The sequence below is a fragment of the Xenopus tropicalis genome, chromosome 4, assembly GCF_000004195.4.
Source record: "Xenopus tropicalis strain Nigerian chromosome 4, UCB_Xtro_10.0, whole genome shotgun sequence".
Taxonomy (NCBI): domain Eukaryota; kingdom Metazoa; phylum Chordata; class Amphibia; order Anura; family Pipidae; genus Xenopus; species Xenopus tropicalis.
Window position 1 is genome coordinate 99,111,180 of NC_030680.2, and position 27,484 is coordinate 99,138,663.

The following is a 27,484-nucleotide window of genomic DNA, read 5'->3' on the forward strand; positions in this document are numbered from 1 at the left end:
TACGAAAATTCCATGACTTTCGGATCGCCAATACGATATTATCGTGACTAATACGATTTTTTCATAAGCATTTTCGTGATATTTGCGATCTTCAGAAATTTTCGTTTCCAATCCAAATTTTTCCCATTCGGGATTCGAACTCTTGTTTTGATAAATCTGCCCCATAGTCTTACTATAACTGAGCATGTTCACTTGGTCTGGGTGTCTGTGCAGGAGCGAGGCATTATGGGAACTTTCTTTACACAGCTCAGCATTTTTTCTTCCTGTTTGGCTTCTGATCATCTGAACAGGTGAAATATGGGGAGACTTAAGGAAAAATTTGTCACACTGATTTTTTTTTTTTTTTTGTCGCGCATCAAAATGGGTGCGGTCGCGGCAAACAAAAAGGTGCGGGCGACGAAAAAAATTGCGTGACAAATGCATTTTGCAAATTTTTTCACCGTTTCACGAATTTTCTTGCTGTCTCACGAATTTTATGGCGAAGAGAAACGGGACAGATTCGCTCATCACTACTTAAGGGCACTATGAAGACAACTGAAATGCTTGCAGCTTGAGATTAACTCTTTACTAGCCTTTCCTTCTCCTTTAAAGTTATTTGTTAATGTAATTGAAGAAATGTAAATGAAGTAAATCTTCTGCCATGTTATTCTGAAAGTCAGAACCAGAAAACAGAGAAGGATTAACAGCACTGGTGTAATTAAGCATCTATTAGGCCAGGGGTGTCGAACTCAATCAGAGAAGGGGCCAAAATCTAAAATCCAGCCTAAGTCGCGGGCCGAATGGTTTACTGAACAGTCATAAACTGACAATGTTAACCAGAAATGTGAATTTAAAATGAGTGGAACAATTTTTTCCTTAACAGTGCTGTTAACCAACTCACATGCTATCAAGCAAAACAGTAATATTGGAATGTACCTAAAATGCTCCCCATAAACAGTGCCCCCAATTGCCCCCATAAACAGTAACCTCCATAGACAGTAGCCCCCACACAAAGTGCCCCCAATTGCCCCCATAAACAGTAACCTCCATAGACAGTAGCCCCCACACAAAGTGCCCCCAATTGCCTCATACACAGTACCCCCCATAGACAGTAGCTCCCACACACAGTGCCCCCAATTGCCTCATACACAGTACCCCCCAAAGACAGTAGCCCCCACACAAAGTGCCCCCAATTGCCTCATACACAGTACCCCCCATAGACAGTAGCCCCCAGACAAAGTGCCCCCAATTGCCTCATACACAGTACCCCCCATAGACAGTAGCCCCCACACAAAGTGCCCCCAATTGCCTCATACACAGTACCCCCCATAGACAGTAGCCAGCCCGCACACACAGAGCCCCCACAGAAAGTACCCCCAACAGACCTGTGATGTCGGCGGCTCCTTCTGTCTTATGCCGCGGCAACAGGCACTACTATAAGGTTGCGCCTCGTCGCTGACGTGTGACGTCATACGCACGGGCGCAACCTTATAAAAGGGCCTGTTGCCGCGGCATAAGACAGAAGGAGCCACTGGTGAAGACTTAGGGAGCGGCGGTACTGCGCATGCGTAATAGATTGGCGCAAGATCACAAGCCTCCTATGACAGAGCGGTGCGGGCCACATTGCAAGGCCTGGCGGGCCGGATTTGGCCCGCGGGCCTTGTGTTTGACATGAGTGTATTAGGCTTATGTAATATAAGGTGTTACCTATTGCAACCAGTCATATGGGAGATCTGTCCAAAAAAAGATCCTGAACTAATGGATTATTTAAACCATTTCAGTTGACCCCTTACATTGCAAATTGTGCATAAGTCAGGACTCCCATAGGGCCCTATTCTATATTTGACACACACGTTAGGTGCTTACTAAAAACTGTTTCCTTTCTTTTTTTTAAGGTAGTTTTTTCATGTGATTAAAAAAATGGGTTTCCATTTCAAGGCTGTTTTAAATCTCTTAGCTTAAAGTTTCCCATAGCCATAGTTGTAAATTAAGATACAAAATACTGTATTTAGAAATATCTACTTATGTTCCCTTTGGGGGTTCACCACTGGGCTCAGTGGTTCAAATCAGGAAGCAGAAGGATAGAGAGTTGACCTACCCCATATGCATTACCAATATCTGCTGAGGGCTATGAAGTAGTTTCTGCCACAGTTCTCTGTGAAGTTAGTTCCCTTCTGTCCCCTTAGCACCTATTCTATTAGATCTTTGGCTGGCATTCCGCTTGCTGGGCTCCCTGCTGAATAATTCTACATCAGTCTCTGTTCTCATCGTCAGTCTTTTGATCTGTGTGGCTAATTTTGAACATTTATGCCCTCTGATCTTGTGAATTTGAATTTTCTACATAGGCATTTATGTTTGCTTTTAATATTTTATTTGTCTTATCATCCCCACATACACACGGCAAGCTCTCCAAGAACTACAGCTGGGAAGACATTTCCGTTAGGAACAGTTTGTGTATTGTACATAAAATGATTACGCCTGTAAGGAAGAATCTGCGTATTGATTTAATATTTATTATGGAAACCATATAATGTACAGTGTTTCTATGCGCAGTGCTGCCAAACTATTTGCTAATTATAAAAGGCAACACTTTGCAGTTTTGTCTCCGCAAACAGAATGCTAATCCCATCTCCTAATATTCTGTCGAGCTGTGGGATCTCCAGTGAATAAACGTTGAGTTGCTTTTACCCGTAACCCTTTAGCTGCTGAAGGGAATGCCACTATAATATTCTCAAATTTTTTAGGAATTGTGGTTATGTATACCCATAATTATTTGGGGGATTGTTGGCTCGAAAGCAATACCTAAAATGTTATCGTATGTATTGTATTTAGCTGTTTTGCTCATTAACTACACCCTTCTTCTAATAATTCATTACTTTTTCCATGCTGAGCCATGATGTTCTGTTAACATTGTTAATGGATTTAATGACGCTACGTAACACTAATTAAAAGTAAATATAGCTTAGTATAGCTGAAATTCATTTGCTTTCCAACCATGAGTTCTGAGTTTTTTAGGGAACACCAATACATAAATTCTCAGATCACCCTGGGGCCAAAGTTGCTGTTGGATACAGTAATAAACACATGCATTTTGAGTTCAACGTGTATGTATAGTATTGGTGGCAATGCTTCCCATAGTGCTTTACATGGTAATCAGTGTATTTTTATAACAAATTTGTTGTGGCCATAACCGTGGTTGTCTATTTGGCATTGTGCTACAGAATACCTGGACCTGGGATTTTCCATATCACAGGTCTCTATTATCTGTTATCTATGCCATTAAGCTACTAAAAACATGTGACCATACAAACCGGTCAAGAATAATTGTGCATTTAAAGATGACTCTATGGGGAAGGTGATTGCAATATTTTTGAGCTTTCTGGATAGTCCATGCTATAGTTTTGTATTTTTTATTTTATTTATATTATACATGTAGCACCTAAAGGGATTTTAGATGCAATTGCTAAATGTGTGCATGAGGATAACTGATGAAGGGTCATGCCAGTATAGGCAATAAACTAGCAGGGGGCTCACCACTTGTACTAGCTCTGTAGTGCCACTAATTTTTCTATATTAGAGTTGTGGGAGGGTGCCAACCCCGCCATACCTAGCAAATCTTACAGGAGGTGGGGATGTGCTTGGGATCTTTTTAAAAAGACTGTATGGGAAACGTCACAGCAACATTTTTTAGCTTTGTGGTTAAAGTCCATGCTATATTTATATTTTATTAGGCACATATGTTCCACTGATGTTATTCATATTATACATGTAGCATCTAAAGGGCTTTTAGATGCAATTGCGCAATTGGAGCTGACTTCTTGAAAGCTCTTCCTAATCTTCTGTTTTCTTCATAAGATGAAGAACAATTTCCCTACTACCATTTTATTGTACCGTCAAATCATGGAGGGGGTTACATTGAAAATGCTTTCAGCACATTTGGGACTAAAAATGGAATCAGAAGCTATGTAATTCAGAAGTGTAAGATGTAAAAATGATTGTCTTAATGGAGCATTAAATGAATGCATCCAGCACAGGGTAAGTGATATTGAAGTCTTGCTAGTTGTAGACAATGCCAACATTCATAAAAACAAGAAGAATGGAAATCTATTCAACACTGTACAGAAATATACTCATGCCTTGTGGGTATTTTAGATGCTGTTGGCTGTTTTTTTCCCAGGCTAGTTGCTTTTTTTCATATGGTTTCAGAATCAATATATTTGTGTTGCTGACCACAAAGCAGCAAAGAGTTTAATATTTTTAGCATTGCTGTGCAGAAAATGCTGAAAACTCCCAGACCTTATCAGGAGGGAATAAAGCTACTGTATGTGTTAAAGCTAAAGGTTATATGAGAGAGAGAGAATGAGAATGATAGAAGAGGAAGCACACTGCTTGTCTAACTGTACAAACAATGGGTTAATTCTTTTTTGTTTGCCTACAGTCACCACCAAGATTTGGGAAGGGTCCCTAACATGCACCTACACTTTACTCCTAGCCCTCACCACAAACACATACATTTGGTACTAACCAATGAACTGATGAGTAAAGTGGTACTGTCTCCCATCCTGCTACTTTCTTAAATGTCTGCCACCCTAGACCCTAAACCTATTTGGTTTTTGTACAAATCTGGGCATGGCTGGATTGTCAGCTACATCAGTACCAATTTTCAGTATACCACCCCCAAAACTGATCTTCCCATGCACTTTTCTTCTAGGCTGCCAACTTGTCCAATTTCATTTCCTAGCTGTTATCAAGCTCTTACACAAAAGGAACTTTTATTTAGGTGCAGCGGAGACAACAATGCCCACAGGCTAGACCCAGAAGGAGCATTCTGGTTTGTAGGTTCTGAAGGTTTGTAGAGCCTTCAGCTTTAAAGGAACGATTCAGTGTAAAAATGAAACTGGCTAAAGAGAGAGGCTGTGTGAAAAATAAAATATTTTCAAAATAGTTATTTAGCCAAAAATGTCATCCATAAAGGCTGGAGTAGATCCTCTCACTCCAGCCTTTATAGATGACATTTTTGTCTAACTGTATTAGAAAAACTTTCTATTTCACACGTCCTATTTATTTACCCAGTTTTATTTTTTCACTGAACTGTTCCTTTAAAAAGCACCTCACATATAATTGTTTTCCCTGTTGCAAAAATATTGAACTCATGTTTGTCTCCAGGTGGGAATTTTGATCTCTTATTTATTCGGGAGTCAGTTTGTTACACAAGTTTTGTGCTTTACACCCCACCTAGGCACAGCACTACAGTGTCACTTTGTGCCCAGGCCCGGATTTGTGGCGAGGCCACAAAGGCCTGGGCCTAGGGCGGCACAAGCATAGGGGCGGCATGCCGCCCCGCCGCAGGCAAATTTTAACATTTTGCTCCCATACGGAGCAATGGGGAACTCTCACCACTGCTCCATATGGGAGCTTCAACTTTGGCGCATGCGCGTTCGCTCGGCGGGTGGGGATAGGGGGCGCCAAATGGGGGCGGCCTGGGGGCGTCCCCAGTACAAATCCGGCGCTGTTTGTGCCTGTTTATGTATGAAGTGCTGGCAAAGTTCTTGCATGAATTGTCTTTGTACCTTTTATCTTGAATCTTTTAGAGGGAATGCTGTTTTGAGCAGAACTCTCCTTTTTGTGTTAGCTGAATTTTTTTTTATATAATCTGTATGTTCAGTGTATACACCAATAAATTGTACTGCACTTTGGGATATGTTGGTGCTTTATAAATACCTGTTAATAATAAAGGTATGGGATCCATTATCCAGGAAGTTCAGAATTTCCTGTTCACTCAGTAATTATAATGAGCAATATTGATCACACTGAACAACTCGTGCACTTTCCTTGGTGAACTATATACATCTATTGATCAATAATAGTAATTGATAAATCAGTCTCTGTGTTTTGTACAGAATTTTGTGCATTTAAATAAAAGCAAAGTTTCACACATTATTTCTCCTACTTTTATCATTTTTAGCCTCTCTTGGGTAATCTGTAAAGTTTTACATTCTATTATACAGTGAATGCTCTGTCTTTGATTACTAAAATAAAGTAGGATGACATTAGTGTGAATAAGAAAATGTTTTTCAATTAAAGGTAGTATAAAGATAGGAAACAAATCTTAGTACCTTGAAGCTGCTCCATAGAGCGCAAACAGAGAGAAGTGCCTGTTGGGGGTCTTTGCCAGGCTGATGTATATAGGACTGAGTACTACAAAGCTGCAGCTTCTCATTGAAGTGTGCAGAAGCATATTGAAGAATGGAATGAGTGACAGTCATTAGTGATTCAGTCCTGGCTGATACAATCATTGAAGTGGTTTATATTAGCTTTGTGCTGATTAAGGCTCCATGGAAGAGAACAGTTAAACTTATGATGCCTTAGGCTAATGAACTCCAGTTGAGGCTCATCAATAAGAGCACGCAGGCCTTAAAAGATACTGCAGTGTGAGTACACTGAAGTCTGAGTAGGCTAATTAGATCATGGTTAGACACATAGCTATGGAGACAGAAACAGATTACCCTTCAGTATTTGATCTCAGCCTGGATTACAGCCGACCGCTGCAATGGTTGTGTGAGCTAAGAAAGAAGAAACACAAGTCCAGGGGCAGTCTCTGTGTTTCTTTTACGTTCTTAAATCAACAATTCAATTGTTTTCTTGCCATATTGTAGTGTATGTTCTATATTGATCAATGTTGTGTAGGTAAGGGGAAATAGAATAATCTGACAAAGCGTATAGATTTATAGAGGCAATAAATATTGGATATTATTATCAACAACCAATGGATGTAGCCTTGTTTTTTAGATTTGTTTTCAGTACTTTGAATTCTTGAGTTGTTTGTATAGCACTGAAGCAATCCTTTATATGCGTTTCATTCTCAATTACTGTGTGAAGGACTTCACATTTTCTTATTATTCCTTTAAATCTAATAGCATATTCGACAGGGTAATTCAGTTATGGGGGCTAACTATACAGTGTTGGTACAGAGGTACATACAGCAATGTGCTATTGCAAAAACATGGAAATGGATAGATGGCCTTTTATAAAATTGTTTAAATATATTTTAAAAAATGGGATTTATAACATTGGACAAGAAATCAAGGGCTCCTCCCACTACTTGTGTGAATGATGCCACTTCTGGTAGCAATAGTAAATATATTTCTCTTCAGCTGTAGGAAGTGAAATTTTGGACAAAAAATTAAATCTTGTCCCCTGTGTGGTGACAGCAAATAATAAAACCACAGTGGGATGCTCAGTAATGTGGTTTCTCAAACACACACAGCATATCTTATCTTATATGTTTTCTGTAAGGCATTTGCTTTAAAACCTCTTTATTTCTTGACTTGGCTTGACATATTAAAGGGGAACTCCACTTTAATATCTATCCTCAGACTCCTTTAGCCTGCATCCTCCAAAAAGGAGGTTTCCTGCATGCTGTCTGTAAACTGTGGAGAAGTTGTTACAATTTTAACATTTCTGTTTTAGTCCTTCCTCCCCTGCCAAGATTTCAAATGATGCAGAAGGAAGAACTGTTTTGCAGCTGGATTTCAGCTTTAACAAATGCTATTTATTTATACTTTTTGAAGGAACAGATTACATTGAGAAGTTAGGGGTTTCTATGCTGTGGGGGCTCTTTAACAAATTTTGGTTTGGAAGCCGGAGTTCTTTAACCTAATGTGTGCTGGTGGAAGGAATGGAATTTTTATAACCTTAGTTTTGTATATGATATTAGCTTAACTATAAGAAATACTGTTAGCAATACTATAAGATATTATAGTATTGCCCTGTGCAGTAGTATTTATAGAAACTATACTGGAGGGTCAAGGTTCAGCTGTGGGTTTGTGAAAGACTGGATATTGTATAATACATTCTCTTGTTATATCATTATGGTAAGTTTAAAGCTCCCTAAGGGGCTTTTTGTGAGCCACAGATAAGTGGATAGTGCGGAATTCAGCAGAAAAGAATTTATATTAGGGTTTTTTTTTTTATCTTTGCTTTGAAAATATTGACGCACATCTAGGGCCAGCTCTGTATTGCTGATTTGAGATGAGAGCTTCCGGTCTCTGGCAGCTGATGCAGAAAGAGCAATATGTATTTCCAACGGTGCACAAAAGAACCAGCACCCTGAAATATAACAATAATTAATTATTTTCAAGAAATACATGCTTTTGCTTTGTCAGAGTGTTTGAGTTATCAAACTTGATTAAAAATGCATATAATGTGGGCAACAACATCGACAAAAATTGTAATCATTGTAAGTCATTTGCCATTATTCTCTTATTAAGCATTACTCCCTAGAAGCATTTAAGGCCTTATTTACCAAAGCATGACTCTGAAGTTTCCATTTTTCACTCCTTAATTTATTTCTGGTCTCTTTAGGCTTTGCTCGTTATCTTGTTTTACTCATTAGCTCATATTTAGCTATTGGAAATAATTTAGATCATTATCATGCCATCACAAATTATTTCAGAATGTTCTATTTTGAAAAAGCACCTTTTGCAGCTTTTTCTGTATATAGGGAAATGCAGCAAAGGCATTTCTGTCGTAAGTTGTATTAACATAACACAATTTATTATATATGTTTTATATGGAAATCTTTATTTTAGGGAGGTATAGAGATAGGCATAGCTCTAAACTGTTTTTTAAAATCACAAGATATACCTTTGTATCTTACTGTCTAGCTAAGTTTTTTCTCTTACAAACACCACAAAATTCAATCTGTATCACTACTGTCTACTCACTTGAAGCTCATATCGATCTTTTACACTGTGTTCTTTTGCTGTCTTTATCACTCAGAGGCACATATAGTTGATAGGTGGCATGGTCTACCACTTAGGCCCAAAACCAGGTGGTCTGCTTTTGTCTACCTGTAATGCTCTCCTGAATCCTACTACAGACCAACAATGAGTACGGCAATGTGTAGAGTATAGAGCACTGTAGTTATTGCAGGAATTATTTATTCCACATTGTTAGTCCTAGTATTAGATATATTGCTAAAATGCTTTCCTGATAATGGGAATAGCAGTCTCAATCAGAATTGATTGGTCCAGTGCAATTAGCAGAATGAGAGGAAGCATCTGATTGCCTCCAGCTATTGCACCAGTATATACATCTTTGCAATGGAGTAATAAATGAGCCTTCGTGAGTCAGGATTCTATACCGTTGTGTTATGGCCATGTGACCTCTTCTAGACTTACGTATCTAGTGTAATATTACATTTTTATAATGTTTCGGTGAGCATGGATTTTATTTAGTTCCTCTTGTTTCTAGAATTGGAGATTTATAGACAATCTTCTTATTTTCTTACCATCAGTATTTTACTTGCCACTGTTTTTTTGCGGAAATACTTCTTACCCAATATGTCACCATATCTGCTGACATGTAAAGAGACTAAAGGAATGCTTTCTTAATCAATACTGTAATCTCGTAACTAATAAATTGTTCTGTGTTTTATAAATTGCTAACGCAAATGTTCATTCCTCTGAGTATCAATGTGATCCCTCATACGCATTAGACTATAAGGGAAAATTACCCTCTCCCTCATCTGCTGGTGTTTGTACATTTGTTTCACATTTCAAATAGTAAAGTACTTCATCCACTGTGTGCGTGTTTCTGTGTGCACATGTACAGCACATAGAAGGCATCATCCAAAATCATATATATGCTTTCTTTATTTGTGCAAGATGGGTAAATTGATTGCTTTGGGTTAGTGACCCGGGACAGTCTTTGCCCTTGTTGCTTAATAACCTCTGTACGATGTCATGCTCATCAACAATGTTAATCTACACAAAATCATGGCTAGTCCTTTCATTTTTTTCTAGTGAACTTATTCTCTCTTGCTCTGTATATAATGCTGCATAATGAAGGCAACCGACCATGAAATTTACAATTAGTTACAAGGACAACTGGTATAGGTGAGATGCCTAAAACCACGGGAACATTGTCCATCCCACATGTTCATTAGGCACAATGCAAGGTGCATTGGGAGCCCTGTTCTTACATGTACAGGGCTCTCTTGTACCCATGTTGGCAGCACTGTGCTTCCTGTACTGGACATGTTATTCTAGCACAGTGATCCCCAACCAGTGGCCCGTGAGAAACATGTTGGTGGTCTTCACCCACTTTGATGTTTCTCCCAGTGGTCTCAAAGTAGGTGCCCATTTTTACTTTTCTGGGTTGAAGGCAAGGATTACGTATATCTTAGATGTGATCAAGTACAAGGTACTGTTTTATTACTACAAATAAAAAAGGAAATGATTTTTAATAATTTGATAATAATGGGAGATGGCCTTTCCTGTAATTCAGAGCTTTCTGGAAAATGGATTTCCGGATAACAAATCCCATACCTGTATTAAAGAGAAACAACATGTTGAAAATTCTAGGTAGAGACAAATGTTTGAATGGATTTGTAGTTGTAACAAATATATGACAGATATCTCTGGCTTCTATAAAGCAGTCTAGAAGAAGTACTGTTAGCATTTCTTTTTGCACAGTTGACAATCAATCCTATAAGTAGCATACAAGCTGTACTAAGCAGTGCCAGTTTTCTTATCCGGGCACCCCGAGGCCACTCCCATTCATCGGGGAGTCCCCATTGCTCCGAATGGGAGCAAAATTTCAACATTTTAGTGTGGCAGGGCAGCATGCTGTCCCCAAATTTGTACCGCCCTAGGCCCGGTCCTTTGTAGCCTCTCTACAAATGTGGGCCTGGTACCAAGGCCAAATGATGGTTCAGCACCTCATTAATAAGCATTTTAACAGGGTTTACCTTTTGTCAGCCACCTGACTGGCAATAATATTTATTAAATGAAACATAAGAGACTGTTAGATTGTGAGCATATGTATTGAAGTGTCAGTTTCATAGTATTTTGTTTTAATCACACCAATCTCTTCTGGGTGTTTAGTTCTTTAGGAAGAAGTGGCAGCTCCTTTCACACAGAGAAAGAGACAGGTACACAGGGTTCCAGCTGAATCCTGGTGTGAGTTTATTTAACACAGCAGACTTGACAGAAATACAAGTTCATATGGCTGATATCCCAAATACAACCAAAAGTAGGCTAATCAGCCCTTACAGCTGCACAGATCTTTCATTTCACAGCCCTTTGTGCTGCTTCGTAGAGGATTCTGGGAGGGATATATTTTCCTACTATTATTTTCCCAACCATGCTACAATATATAAAAAGGAAACTCTACTATTCTGAGGGAATATTAATTAGTTTGATATTTACAGTCCTAATTTATATTATTCAGGCATCACTTGCTGCAAAACATTATGAAAATGAAAATTGTTGTTAACAGTTCTGGGTCGGTTGTCTGTTGGGACAACATATGCAGCGATGATGGGGTCAATGCAATGACAGTCAATGCCACAAGACAAGTGAAACCAATTGGGAATAGATCTGGCTTACAAAATGTATGCTGCCTCTTATTGGTTTTTGTACTGGCCTGCTCATAACACTCATTTCTTTATGCAGGTGACAGAGACAAGGACTGGACCTTTGGGCTGCAGCAATTATGACAACCTGGATTCCGTCAGCTCTGTGCTGGTGATGGGCCCTGAGAGCCGCGTTCAGCTTCTTGGTGAGAATTTAATAAATACCTGGCAAAAATAACTAACACAGGCAAATAATAAGAATGCAAGACAGGATTTAGGATACATGAAATGAACTGCCTTCGGATAACAGAACAGCAAATCATATAAATGTTACAATACTGTGTGGTACAGGATTGTGACAAACTGAGCTACTGGAGTGTTATGGCTGGCGCAAACCTAAAATATGTCATTAGGTGCCATGGAACTCCATTGGCATCGCCTCAGCACCAGATATTGTAGCTATTGCTAGTGTATTGTGCATATAAAACATGGCATTGCAGTTAAACAAAGTATGGACTCAGGGTGGCTAGTGCTACTCTCATGAGTACTGCAGGGGATGCTCACCTTGAGAAATACAATCTATAAAATATGGAATCAGACATCCAGCCTATACCTTGCGTTGGTACCTATTAAGGGTCCAGTCTCAAATTGTGGCCCTCAAAAGGGGTTGATAAGAACGTCAGTGGGGATTTGGCTGTATGAGGATGTATTTGGCATAGCCATTATTAATATTACCACATCTGACAACTAGACAGTATATTTACAATTCACCTAATGGAGCAGTATGACCACTTAAATAACAGTGATTAAAAATAAGAAGGGTTATTGCACAGTTGCTTAAATCTGTAGTCTAGTAAGTAACTGTAAAGGTGAGCTTTCCCTCCAGCTTTTGGGGGAGGGGGGTGGTTTGGCGGACAGCGCGGGGGTTGAATTGTCGAACATTGCATTTGTGTCCCCCTTGGAAGTAAAAAGCTTGATTCAGAGCTGAAGTTCAATTACATTCATAAGTAGAGCAGTTAAAGAGAACACACATGAGAATTACCGTGCTGGATAATTATTTCATAGGCAATTCTGGGAAAGTCGGTACCACTATGCCTTTGTACAATTAATAATGCATTCATCAAAAAGCAGCTGCAGCATTTGCTGAAAATACCCACGGCTTGGTCACCCTTATGGATTCTGTCAGTTGTGCAGAACTGCAGATAAATGAAGGCTTTTGAGCATCTTTGAACACTGGCATGTTTTCATCGTATAAAGAGTACAAAGATTCATAGCTCACTGAAACATTGATGAAACCTTTCATGTTTAGAGTGCTCACATTTACCCCAATTCACCTTATCATGTATATACACAAAACAACACCACATATGGCTGCAACTATAAAACAGGCTCACTGCTGATTTACTGCCTCTAAATTGCTTTTCAATTCAGTGGATTTATCTGTTTACAGGACCACACTCCAACACTGGGCACTTAGAAAGTCATGATTTAAATCTTCTGTTTGCCTGGCACTTGCAGGTGACTGGGAGCATGATGTGAATGCTCAATTACATGCTGTTTATTGTATGCATATCTGTTTGCCAAAAGAAAAAAAAAGGTATCCACATTCCTGCAGTCATGGCATAAAACTTACCCAGAGCCTATAATGACATTCCTAGCATCCCTTTGCAAACAGCCATCCGTTTTCTAGCTGCTGCAATTAACTGTAGGTCCTTGGCTCCAGCTAAAGCTGTACAGCAAACAAAGCCAAAAATAGGTACAGTACACAGGGGTATGAATAAATGCATGACATATTCTAGATACGGGCTCTGCTTGTTTGACAGTTGGATTATGTGTGCTTACAGTGTCTCTTGTAGCATTATTTTGTAAGTACAGTAGTACAGGAGTTGCTTCACTGAGACAGAAAGGTCTTTTTAATTAAATGTATTATATCCACATTTCTCTTCCAATCAAGGGCTGCAGGCGCTTCTTCCTCAATACCTACGTACAAGGTTTGTGAGGGCTGCATTGTCCTACATTTCCTGTAATTCCCAGGGAGAACTGGAGTGCCGTGGGGGAGAATGCTGGTGTCGTTGTGATCCGGCCTACCCACAATGCAACTGTCCGACTGAGGAAATTCGTCTCTTGGAGAAGAGCCTGGCGCAGGCAGAGGAACAGAGTGCCAGTCAAAATAAGGAATTTGAGGAATCTGGTGAGAATTATGTTACATTAACTTAGTCTCCATGCATCACAGGTATTTGCAGCTATCTAAACACTGCCATGATATGAAAAAAAATATATATATTTATAGGTTAGCTCTCTCAAATTTTTGGCTGCTATCCCCCATATGTAATAGAAGGCACAATGTTTGCCCATGTGTATTAACTTATAGCAACTAATAAGATACTTGCTTTTAAAAAAAGAATTCATTGGTGATTGCGAGTTATACTGTATATATAATATATACATACATACATACACACATAAATACACAGTCACATACATACACAAAACCTGTAGCCCAGTGCATTTTGCCTGTCCTAAAAGGCACCAAAGTCACTCTTAAAGGCATTAATAGAATTTGCATTTTATCCTTTGTTCGCTCCCTCTCTGTCTGTAATGTCCTTTAATGCATTTGTAATTGAATGTCATGTCCTCTCATAAGTACCTTTTCTCCAGAGAAAACACAACATAGCCTTCACTCATAATTCTTCCTTTCCTCTTACCTGTTTAGTTGCATGTCTCCGCACACTTTTCAGCTCAGTAATATTTTCCCTGTGGTGTTGCGCCTAAAATTACACTACTCTTAAGATGATCCATTGGTATTGATCTATAAAGATGCAAAATTATGTTTTCATCCCTTGAGTCAAAGCCTTTAAAATATAAGAGAGTACTTGATTAGCTTTAGTAGACACATTAGTGACCGACCCTGCCTTCATTTCAGGACTGATATCCTCATTAATCCCCAAAATGGACATTGCAGATTGTATTTGTTATGCCACAATGTGGCAAAGAGTAGGTGAATTATCAGTAGAAGACTGTGTAACAGGAGCTAATTGCTCTATACTACAGTTGTGCTCATGGTTGTTGTTCTTATGGCTATGGCACATGAATTGTATTCTCAATCAGCTGAAAAGCACCAAACACCACCACTTCTGCTTTACATTTACTTGGAGGAGAAAAGCTTGGCAGCTCTGGAAGTGGTGCCTTTAGCCATTATTTCTCACATGCATTTCAGGCTGATTAGCCCTGTATTTCCAATCCAAATGAGTGGGGAATAGTAGTGGAGGATTTGGGTGTCTCAGAGAATGTAACTGTGAAGTCAGCCTTATAGGTGACAGTCATACCAAACTAGCAGATCTTTAAATGTATGGTAAACTACAATAAACATTTAGCTTATCTATGATAAATTTTCAGTTCTTGAATTGGGAGAGGTTTTTGCATTTGATTTCCTTTGCATATTTTTAGCACCTGTTCCTTTGTCTCTCAGAAAAGCAAATGTATTACGCAGAAAGCTACTGTAGGCAGTATGAATGAATTATCCTTTATTTAGAATACCCTGACATATTGAAATATATTGTTGCACATTGTCTCTGAAAGAGATCCTAGTTCCTATTTATCAGATTTGAAAAATATATGTTGGTACACCTTTTTCCGTGCCAAAAACATTCAATATTTCTTGTTGACTAATGCACTGAGATGTTTAGAGACAAACAGCTAAATGGGAACACAAGAGACCATGGAAACTGTGATTCTGAATAAAACATGGACCGCTTGTGAAAATTGTAAGTTCCCTTTCTATGCAAAACAAAAGCATGCAATACTATTCAGTATTCTTACTTCTGGAATCCAGTGAGGCTGCAAAGTAATGCTGCTCTGTTTAGCAGTAGTGGCACTGGAACCTACCAGATTTACAAAAGAGGAAAAAAAACCACCACCAACAAACAGAGAGGTCCTTATACTTTCTATTTAGGAGACACTGGTGCAAAACTAAAGGGCTATTTGTCCTACTTTTTAGGATTCATTGCACAGTCATCCAAACACTCCAACAAATACAAAAACAAAGGAGAAAGTGTATATATTATCCCTGAGCTGTGGGGAAGATAGCCCAAGGTCGTAAGTCTTCGATTACAGTGGGATGTTCCAATTTATTTAATTTTAGCCTAGACATGATCTGTACACAGTGGTCTGTATTCAAACTGGTATGCTTCTTTGAATGTGCTTACATTTCTGCCACGCTAATCAATGTATTATTAGCAATATGTTCCTCTATGTATTCCTATATGCATGTTTAACCAAAATAGTACATTACAATATGTTGCACCTTGTAACTAAATCAGTGAAGGCAAAATATCTCTGAACATGAAGGGCACTTCATTTAACCTTGTTACTGCTCAAAGGGGAAGTCGAAATGTTTTTAGAAACCTCAGTGATATTCAGTGAGACATTTAGTTTCCAGGTATATTTTCCGATTCATTTCTTTTCTGAAAAAGGTTTTCCTGTTCATTACATATTTTCAGCTCACTAGGGATAACCTAACTCCTACAGTGTTCCTTGTCACTTACTAAAGGACCCAAAGCATCTGACAGGTTATGCACATAGCAGCTGTCCCGTTAATAATCTACATGGGGCTGCCATGGCAACAGTAGCATGCTGATGTGACTTAAATTGTATGGATGCAGAGGAGACATTTGACAGCTACAGTTTGAGAAAGACCTCATACTAATAGGCTGTAGATGCTGTTAGGAAAGTTATGAATAAACTGTTATAAATGGTTTAAACTACCTCTTGCCATATTCAGTGTCTGTCTTCAAAAACTGTCAGTGTCCCTGGAAATAAATAATATAGCTTCCTCCAAAATGTGGTAAATACTGGTTATCCAAGGCCATACTTTATTTTCTAAAATGCTGTAGAGCAACAGGATTTAACACTTTTGGACTACAGAATGTGAAAATTAAAGTGCCATGGGTGTAATGTAATAATGTTGCAAAGTTTTCTACAGGTCTAGAAACCCATGGCAACCTACTGGCACGTATTTTTGTGTGGATCTTCTATTGCACTTAGATTTAAAAGAGAAGGAAAGGTGTTTAAGCACAAAAGCACCTATAGTTTAGGCATACTTGTGCCTCCTGAACCGCTATATTATCTTCCTTCAGTGTGCCTTCTAGCTCCTGATATACATCTTTAAAGTTTAGCACTTTATTGTGGTCACCATCTCTACGCCACTCCCTCCTGCTGCTCCCTTCTATCGCATTGTGCAGGACTGTGTATATTGTTGTCCTAGAAAAAATAGGGCTGTGATCTGATTGGAGTGTGGTTACGTGCGTGGGGCCGACAGGCTCAAGATTATTGGCGCAAAGAAACAGAGTAAGAAAATGGGAAAAAAAGAAGGCTCTGCAGCTCTGCCGGCATATGTGCGTGCGCTGACACCGGGAATTCACTCTTAAAGAAGCAAAGGAAACTGTACTGGAAATGAACAGGTGCTTGGTTGTAGGACAGACCATGGCTGATTTATAGGCAAACACAACACAGAGCTGACCTGGGGCAGTATGTTACTAATATGATTATGGCTTTAATTTTGAAGCAATCTTGTTTAGAGACTTCTTTAGATTAAAGCCTTATGAAATGAGTGTGTTCTATCCTATATCATTGTTTCTGTAGTCTGTGTAGCAGTGATAAGAAAAAGGTTGTGTTTGTTTCAGTAAATATGTCTTAGAATGGCACACCACACCTCACTATTTGTGTAATCCTGTATGTTGAAGGAAATAAGCGAAGGCATACACCTTCCATGTGGCTACTTTTGAAGCTTATTTTACTGCAGAGAATAATTTATCAAATGTATAAAAACAGAAGAGCAAAGCAGTCAGTGATATCCGATATTCCAATATACAAGCAGAATTCATTTAAAAATCCTTTTTATTTTGCTCATGCTGAACTAAGGTGTGTATTAAGATATTTTGTGATATACAGTTATGTTAGTTCAACAGCAATCGGTTTCCTGCTGTAGTCCCCTTTTATAAGGGTAGGTTTGTGCTGAGCAAACAATAACCTTGTGCTAGGACTTTTTAGATGTGCAAGCATATTTGATAGCAAACAATTAGCTGTGTCTTAAAACTCTGAAACACTATTTAACACACAGATATAAAGATATATATACATACATACATACATACATACATACATAAACATGTTGTATATGAAAGCATTAAAATATCCCTCTGTTATTTAGGTGTGTGAGCATGATATAGATAGGCTGGAACATCTTCAAAAGTGAAATTTTATTGCAGCATCTTATACTCTGAAGTGGCTATAAGATGCTGCAATAAGACTTCCATTTAGATGATAAAACACTCTGCCAACCTGTCAACACTACCCAATGCTGAATATACCTAGATAATAACAGAACCAGTCATTTTATTATACTTCTGATAGTGGTTTGAGCCTTACCATAATGTATATTGAGTCAAGTAGGATTTTATAGAGTACAGAATTAAACTTGATGGACTAGTGTCTTATTCCAGCGTAATTAGAAGTGTGATTGCCTTTAAATTCTGCTGGGTTTGGATTTAATAAAAGATTTACATAAAATTATAACCCAATTTTTTTAATGTTCTTTCAGTGGAATTCCGTTCTTTTCTGAGGAATCTACCTACAGACCGCTTCCTTAATAGCTCTTCTGTGTCTAAGCTCTGGAATGCTGATCCTGCTCTTCTTCGGCGTTATGAGCAGCTACGAACCAGCTTCAAACAACTTGTGACTAGATCTGAGCGGCAAATGCGGCGCCTGATTAACCTCAGCAAGTATTGCCAGCGCCAGCCTCAATACACCTTACTCAGAGAGAGGTACAAACATGAATGTTATAGTAATGCCTGATAACATATGTGTTTCTTTACAGGGTTTGAGCATCAGGTGTGGTGCTGGAAAGTGAGATATTAAACCATTAATGCCTTTCACACCTCCACTATATTTCATAGAATAAAGATTCACATAAGCCCATTTACTCAACCAGAAAAGTACTTATTGCTCTTAAGAGCCACGTGCAGGATAAAATATTGATATATCCTTGCTTTAGGTTTAGGTGAGTCCATCATTCACTCCTTCATGTGCACATATTTTTAAGGGGCAGTAGTTTCTACTTGGTCAATAGCTGAACACGGGATTAGGCTCTTGAATGTGACAGGCTCAACTGTATTTTATATCTAACTATTGACACTTACTCATGGCCAGTTTACATCTGGGATCCCCCCATGGGAAAGCAACCTCTGACTATGCGCTGTCAGTTCTTATAACCACATCAGTTACAGGGTTAATTGGCATTAAACTAAACTCTACAAACAAAAGGGCAGAAATCAGTTTGAAAAATATTAAATGAATGGCCCAAGTATTGTCATATATACAACATCACATATCCAGATATGGTTGATGCCATTTTATTTGGATGTTACAAATTCACACTTTTAAACATAGGGATAGCTTCTGGATTTTGTCCTCTACTAGTAGGGTCCAGCATGGAGTATAAACAGCATCTCATTTATTGAGAAACAGTATTGTTTACAGAAAATGGCATTTATTTGTCAGTAAGGAGCAGGGGTAACTGATGTGAAGAAAACATACATTTAGCACCTACTCCAGCCTAGATTTCTTAATGTTTTACAGCCATCTACAAAGCTATTATAGCCAATAATAATATGGAGGTGTTTACATGGTTGGCTTATGGGCAAATCTGAATAAATGCTATGATTGTTGTATTGTCGAGTTTGCAGCATCTGCCCTATTTTTGCCAGAAGGTTTTCAGCAGTAATATGGGGAATATAGGAATAATGTATCAAATGTACATATACAGGAATATAGGGTCATACTGAGAGTTACTGAATGGCTTTCATCTTGAGCCATAAGGATATTGATCTTGTGATTTAAATCAACAAACAAAACATTATTCATTAATTGTTACATGTTTGTCTAAAATCTGAAACCCCTTTTTTTATCTTTTAAAATATGAAACCCTTTTGTTTTTTTATCTTTTAAAATATGAAACCTTTTTGTTTTTTTAAAAGGTTACAAAAGTCACTACTATAGTTTATATAAATAAGTTGCTGTGTAGCCACGGGGGCAGCCATTCAATCTGGAAAAAAGGAGAAAAGGCACAGGTTGCAGAGCAGTAACAGATACGCTCTGTAGAATATAATGAGGGTTTATCTGTTATCTGCTAAATAACCTGTGCCTTTTCTCCTTTAAATGGCTGTCCCTATGGCTACACAGCAGCTGTGTTTAACTGTAGTAGTCTTTTGTGGGGCAAACATACCAGTTGTACCAGTGCAGGGCAACAGTACATTATATTCTTATTACTTTAATACACTTTCATTTTTTGGTGTTACTGTTCCTTTAAGGTCAGGACACAGTTTATACATCCTTTCTGAAAACTAGACATACATGTAAAATGACAAACCTTATAAATTGTAACCCAAATAGTTTTGATCAGTAGGTTGTAGTTAGAATAATGATAGTAAAATTTGGTTGCTATAAGCTACTACACTAGTTTAGACTATTCTTGTTGACTACTCTGTGTCAACAAAATGATATAATTTAAAATCTGCCAAAAACAGCATTCCTTGTTTTATTATAAAAAAAAAAAAGAAATTGGACACAATATGATTGCAAATGGGTTATTTGTACAGGAAGGCATTAAAAACAGGATTTTTTTTCACAACTTACAACACTGTACAAAAGTATTGGTCTGATCTGGGAATTCACTTCTGTATTATATAAGACATACCTGAGAGATAGCCTAAAGATGCCAACTTTATGCAAGCACATACTAATTATATATTACTGTCTCCTGAATTGGATATATACACTGCACATCAACCTGTTCAAAGCAAAATGTAGAGTCATAATGCTTGAATGGGGTCATAAAATGTAAGCCTAGGCATTTTTCCAAACACACAGTCAATTTTCAAACACAACTATATATAACAAAACAAGGATAAGCAGGAGGTAGTTATTTAACACACAGGAAGACAAACATAAGTAAAATATAAGAAAATAACACCCACATCTCAGTTTAGCGCTTCTTAGAATTGCTTTTGCGATCATGCAAACTCCTTATTGTTTAGCTGAGCTACAAAAAATAGGGTTTCTGTAATAATATAATAGTTCTTCTTGTTCTTTGAGATGGCATGGAGTGCCACAAAGAATTCAGAACCATGAATTTACTTTAAAATGTGTTGCACTCAATAAGTATGATTTCTGCAGACTACTATTTTGGTAGCTTGATACATATTGATACAACATATAAACTCAAGCCACCAGCTTGCATAGTAGTGCTTCAGTTTGTATACAATATTCTGTAAGGAAATGTCTTAACACAGAAAAAGAAAAATACTTCATACGTATACATATTTTCTAATATTGCAAATAGAGTCTTTTTTCACCCTAGTGAAACAACCCAAGCAGCAAGCCATAAATTACCCCAGTTTATCAGGAGCTAAACATATCATACTGTAACAATGCATTTTTTTAAACGTTATTTTCAGTTTTTGGTCTTACTGGCCTTCTAACCTTCAAATGTTTGGCCACAGTAGTTTTGTAGCTGACAAAAACATTCCCCTTCAACGCCAGTTTTTCTGCTGCATGAGACCAAAGCAATAGGTGGCGTGACTTAACTCACCTATTAATTAATAAACGTTCTCGGTGGTCCATGCCAATGGTCTGTCAGATGCAGCTGTGAAATAATACAACACTCATTTATTATTGAAAACATAGAGGAAATAAATAAAGCATGCCAAAGACTTTACTGTAGATACCCTCCCTTTAGGTAAGTGTTGGCGTCTGAGCTAGTATTGGGTCTCCCACCAAGATCTAGACATTATTGTTTAATTCAGCTCTTGAACAGAGTGACATGCTTTTAAAGCATATAATAGGAAAATAGATCTATATATACACCTATTTTGCTTTTATTGGTAAACCAAATGCATTTCAAATGTATTTGTTGGCTCAGTCTGTGACAGAGGTGGAACCATTAGATATATAACTGAACACAACACAACACATAAACAAGGAATGGCTAGCAGGTCAGTCATGAAGAGTTTTAAAGCTTCTTGAGCATGGCAAAAAGGACTGTTAATTAGACCTTTCTCTAGTAGTATTCTCATTTATGTGGATCCAGATTCTGATGTCCTAGTTAACTGTTAAAAGTATTTAACTTACAATTAGCAACCAAGAGAGCTTATTACTGAATATAACTACCCAAGAAACCATTAAACCAATACAGTTCTACCATCCCATAAAGTTTGAATGGACAAAAACAGAATCTTGGTTTGCTCCTTAAATCGCATAATAAAATAAATAAAATTGCTCTGAGATTCTGAGATATTATCCATTTAGATCGTTTTTATACTGTTGCCAGGCTATCAACTCAAGAGCTGTCTTTGGAGGCCCAGAGTAGCAGAGACTGTCTGTGCATGTTCTAGCTCCTCATAGATAGAAACTGCTAAAAAAAAATGAATGCAAATGGCAAAAGTGCTCAGAGAAGAACCCTCAGTAAATTCACAGCAATGAAAACATTAATTAAATTATTGGATTACATATCCTGTCGACGCATGACAGTTTAACCCATTCCTCTATAATCCCCTTTGTTCTGTGTAATTCTTGCAGTTTTCACCACACACACACCACTGAAATTTGAGATGCAGGGTGATTTGTTTACTTTTGATTAAAGTGTGTTAAACTAGAAGAACGGAAATAGCGTGGTTTTCCTTTTGTAGGGCAAATATAAAGAGTTAGATTAGCAGGACATGACTAAAACAGGCTGAGAAACCTATACAACAACCTATATTTGCATAAGGCTTAGTTGTTGAATTTAAGGATATATTCCCCTGTTTTACTTTAACCCAAGCACCTTATTGGTTTTCCAAAAGCTTGATTTAAAAAGCAATTATAGCATCATTCAGTTATGTTTCCAGAAATCTGGAACTTGGGAATTCCTACAAAGCAAACAAATGGGAGACGTGGTCTACAAGATTTTAACCATTAAAATGTATCTGGGCAGCCTTCACTTTTTGTCTATTCCATGGGATATGTTTTGAAAACATTTTGTATCTGGTTGCATTCATAACAACTGCACCTAGACAGCAATTTAAATTCCATATTGTATAGAGATGCAAGCTGGAAAGGCTTATTATTTAAAAACTATCAAGGCCTTTTTCAAAGTAGCATTTTTTTCCATCTCTGCGGGCTACAAAAGGTTAATTTCAAGATGTACTACCTCTTTAAGTGTTATGAAAACTACATAGGCAGTTGCAATTTAGCATCAGATTACCATTTTGCAGACAGACATGCTGTATTTCTGGATATTTAGGCTCTGTAATTAAAGCCGACGCTGTTCAGTGGGCTGAGAACCTTGCATGTCCTTACAGGCAGCTCACTAGTACTGGAGTGAGACAACTCGCTTTTTGAGAGAAGAATGAAGAGTGGGGAGCACAGTGAGAGATGGAATCTGACAAGGAGTGGGTTGTGGATATTAGAAATGCTGATCACTAAGAAGAAATGCTGATGCTTGTTTCTAGCAGACTTTGAAATATTATACAGTCACCTGCTCGATATAGTCCGGATACAAAATAGCACAGTTCAGTTGCCAGAGCACATCCCTTTGAAGCGGTATTATGTAAAGCCCCATGTTTATTTAATTAAGACTCATTAACATGCACAGTGGTAACTGCTTCTCAGAGATGATGTAATGTTCCTAGATCAGGTAATGCGATTGAGCTTTGCAATTTCATTTCATAGCTTTTCATACTATTACATTATATTATATAGGCCTAGGCTAAGTAAACTGTGTTCAGCTGTGTTTATGCTTATTATACTTTCATGATGCTTATTATACTTTCTTTCTTTCTTTCTTGTATTCATGTTTCTCCCTTAATACCCTCTATTGTATACATTTATTAATATATTGTTTTATGTTATGTTATAGGGCACTATGTCCTATATTCCATGTAATGGATTCTTTCCCTCTGCTGTAGAGAGAAAGTGGACTGTGTAGTGACTTTTTCTAATAAATTTATTAAGAGCTGCTTCTTCAAAATGCTGATTTTGGTTCTTGGTTTCATATGGAGATAAATTCTTCAATAAGAACTTTGGCTGTACCACTGGCTATAAGTTTGATAGATCTGTGCTTATTTATGTGCTCCATGCTGAAAGAGTAAAAAACTCTGGTTCAAATGCACCCCCTGCCTTCTATATGCATCTTTTATTTGTTTTTATTAGCCAGTCAAACATGAAGCACATCTGCTACTATGTGTCTTGTTAAGCATCTCGGTTAATCTCAGGTTTTAAAAACAAATTGTTTGTTATCATCTATTATACCCCTATACACTTTCCATTTTGGGTGAAGTACTGTACTAGGGTAGTACAGCTCTTATGAAGCAGTCTTACCATTTGAACTTACAGGCGGTGAGCAGCTCTAGTATAGAAGGGAGGGGATAAGTTTCATGGAGGCTGAACAGGTTGTGGTGATACCTTGCGTTTGGTTACATGTATCTGTTTCTGACATGCAGGCTCTTAATACATGGGGCACATTATAATGTTTCGTTCAACCATCTCTTGGGGAGACTGACAGTATCTGGGTAATATCAGACCATGCTAAGGGTTACATGGATTGGCACATAATCTTAGACTGAAAAATGAATCAATAATCAATAATTCTAGTCCCTGTAAAAGAACTGCCATTGTATAATGTAAAATAGGCTAACAAGCATGTTACTTTTCCATTCAAAAGAAGGGAAAAAAGAACCAGATTGACAGTTGCTCTAGGTTATGCTGTAGGAGGTTATACAAATAAAAATGATCACCTGCGTGGCACCCCATTTTTATAACTGAGAAAGTAAGTGGTGATTGTAATTTTTCTCTTGCAACACATTTTTGCCGCCAGCCACATACAGTTAGTAAGGCAACAAAATTGGTATCCAGTACAATCTCCTGTGCCTAGAGGGGGAGAAGATACATAAAACTGAAGTGATTGGAGATGAGCTGGAGCAGTAGAACAGAGATACGATCATTAAATAATTTTTAAAGTAGTTCATCAATATGGTATATACTGCAGGCCCTGCATACCTGAGTTTTCTGCATGGTTTCTGGTAATGTTCATGTACTGCACATTAGTGTAGAGTGAGTATGTTCATAGGCAAGTCACAAGGCAATATTGAGTCATTGCACTGTATGTGGTGAAACCACTATAAATACTGACAAATTATGAGGTTCTGTATTTAGCCCAGTCGTTTCTATGCTATTTTTAAGAGGACCTCTCAAGCGTAATATATTTCAGCAGCAAAATCTTCACAAAATAATCACATAGAATCATTTCTAAAATGTTCCCACTCTCACACTTTATTGGAGCCTTTTCTACATTATTAAGTTTCTCTCAGATAAGCCTCATATAAACTGGGTCACTTCTACCTACCAGAGCTATAAATCATTTTTTGCCTCTTATGTGATATAATTACCTGCAAAGAGTTGTATAATCAGAGATTATTTTTTGTATCTTCCTTCCCCGAGTTTATATCTTTGGAGCAATCAAGTAATAAATCATTTACTTTTTCGCTTTGATTATCCTACTTTGTACAAACAGGCGCTCTGATGTGCGGCAGCTCCACCTTGGAACGTCAGTGGATTCAAAACCTTAAAATGGAAAATGGAAAGTAAATCGTTACTAGACCTCCCCAAAGACATAAATAACCTTCAGGAAGGAAGAATATTTTGATCAATCTTTTCCATGTTTCGTGATAATCGCTAACCCCTCGGGTACTGAGCCAGTTTTTTTTTAATGCAAGTACAAAGAAGCACACCACATGCTAACTGCCTCCCAAACATCCAATGTGTACATAAACTTGTACATAAACTAATATTATAATCACAGGGATCACCATCATAGACATTGCATATCAGTGGTGTGAGTATTTCTTGTTTATTTTCCCTTAATTAAAGGGATATGGCTTATTGCGTTTGCAGAATTTTTTTTTATATTTATACAGAAAAAACAGCTGTTCTGTGTACATATTAATCTATGCCCTTAGTAGCTTACAATCGCAGCTACAATTTCCTTTTCAAGGTACAGTCAAAAGGGGAGATTAACCTTCACTGCTACAGGCAACGTATATACTTGAAATGCTTTCCCACCAATAATAAAGTGAAGATTTGGTGGGAAAACATACTTAACACTTTGTTTTTCCAAAGTTGCCCGAAGTTGCCTCACAAGGAAACTTCTGGTAACTTCCAGAAAACGAAGTGCCATGTATGTTTTACAACTGCAAGAGGCAACTTCATTGGCAATTTCGGAAAAACAAAATGCGGAGTATGTATTCCCTTCTTTCCAGTTTAGTAAGATTCTTTAATAGGCCACTGAATATGATATAAACTATCTGTAAGTTAAGTATTGTTTTTAAGTATTTCTTTAAGTGTGCATTTCTGTTATAAACACTTCAGTTTCTCATTCTGGTACTCCCTAAGATGCCTCTGCTTTACTGGGGTTTCTTTCTCTTGATACTGACAACCATTATACAGGTATGGGATCCCTTATCTGGAAACCCATTATCCAGAAAGCTCCGAATTACAAAAAGCCATCTCTCATGGACACCGTTTTAATCAAATAATTCAAATGTTCAAAAACAATTTCATTTTACTTTGTAATAATAAAACAGTAGCCTGTATTTGATCCCAACTAAGATATATATAATCCTTAGTGGAGGCAAAACAATTCTATTGGGTTTAATTTATGTTGAAATTATTTTTTTGCAGACGTAAGATATGGAGATCCAAATTAAGGAAAGATCTCTTATCCGGAAATTCCCAGGTCCCAAGCATTCTGGATAATAGGTCCCATACCTGTACCAACAGTACCGAGTATGACATCTGATGTTAGCTAAAAGTTTGTACTTTAACTGCTCACAAATAGTCTACAAATAATCTTCCTCCCTAACACTGCCCACCCCCATTTTAAATGTAGAGGGCCACTCACTGTAAGAACCTAGCCACAGGTGTCGCAGGTGGGATATCAGTAAGTATTCTTCTACAGTGCTATTACAGTCTGCAAATAACTGGTAGTGTAGATGTGCCATAGGCTTCAATATCTCCTGTGCATCAAGAAGGGGCTACATACTACTTAACCACTTGTTCCCCTGTGGTGTTCTCTTGTTCACTTTGAGTGCATAATTACTGTGCTCTCAACACTTCCTCTTGGTTCCTGCAATTGCAGTCAGTCAAACAGAAGAATTGTGCAGCACCCTGTGTTCTAGTCTTCGCTGCTGACTTTTTTTTTTTTTTTTATTTCTTTTCATAATTTGTCTCTGGCAGAATCTAAGTTTTTTTTAGTTGAGCAAGTGAGCAGCAGAGCTTGTTTGTTTCTTTACTATGTGATTGTATTCAGTTTATGTCAAAGGGGATGACACATTCTGGGGATTAAGACTAAAAATCACAGAGATGAAGGCCAGTGCAATGCACCAGAGAATAAGGCTCACAGAAATAGATGTTTGTTTTTTTACAAAAGTGGGTCTAGGGTTGCCCATTAATGTATTTAGGTATCTTTTACTGATGTAGTTTATTCTCTAGTCATTAAAACTAATACCTTATCTAAAAATATGCTGTGAATTATACTGCATGGCCATGATAATCTTAAAAAAAACCCAAACATTTCATTAAGGATTTCCATTATGCAACGATAGAAAGTGCTGTATCTGCTTATAAAGCCTAATAACACTAGCTTACCTTGCATTTTATATATTTATTGTTTGTGTTATAAACATTCTGACTCATAAAACAAGCAGAAATCTGAACTTCAATACAGAGCAAAATACCAATGTCTGATGATCCATATTAAATGTAATTGCCTGGTCAGCAAAGCAGAGTCGATTGCATTTTTAGGCACTGCTTAATCATGTACCTCTTGGCGCGATAGGATAAACAAAATAGTTAAAGCTCCAGCAACACGAAAATTAGACATTTGAATATAATGTATTGATTCCCTATGTTTTAAAGTGTTCATATAAGCAGTATAGTGGGCAATACAGTGTCCTGTAAGGGCAGTGGCACATGAGGGAACATCAGTCACTGCTGAATTTTAGGTATCTCTTGAAAGTGCTGTTGACTTGTACCTTTTTAGGCAAAGCACAAATGAAG

General features: G+C 37.7%; 1 protein-coding gene across 1 annotated transcript in view; it reads left to right on the forward strand.

Annotated features, from left to right (window-relative positions):
- brinp2 (BMP/retinoic acid inducible neural specific 2) overlaps window positions 1-27,484 on the forward strand; it is a 105,615-nt gene that overhangs the window by 73,296 nt on the left and 4,835 nt on the right. Inside the window, exons 5-7 of the mRNA XM_031900965.1 lie at window positions 11,439-11,544; window positions 13,293-13,529; window positions 17,937-18,159. Coding sequence (XP_031756825.1) covers window positions 11,439-11,544; window positions 13,293-13,529; window positions 17,937-18,159 — 566 coding nt within the window. The remainder of the gene's footprint in view (window positions 1-11,438; window positions 11,545-13,292; window positions 13,530-17,936; window positions 18,160-27,484) is intronic.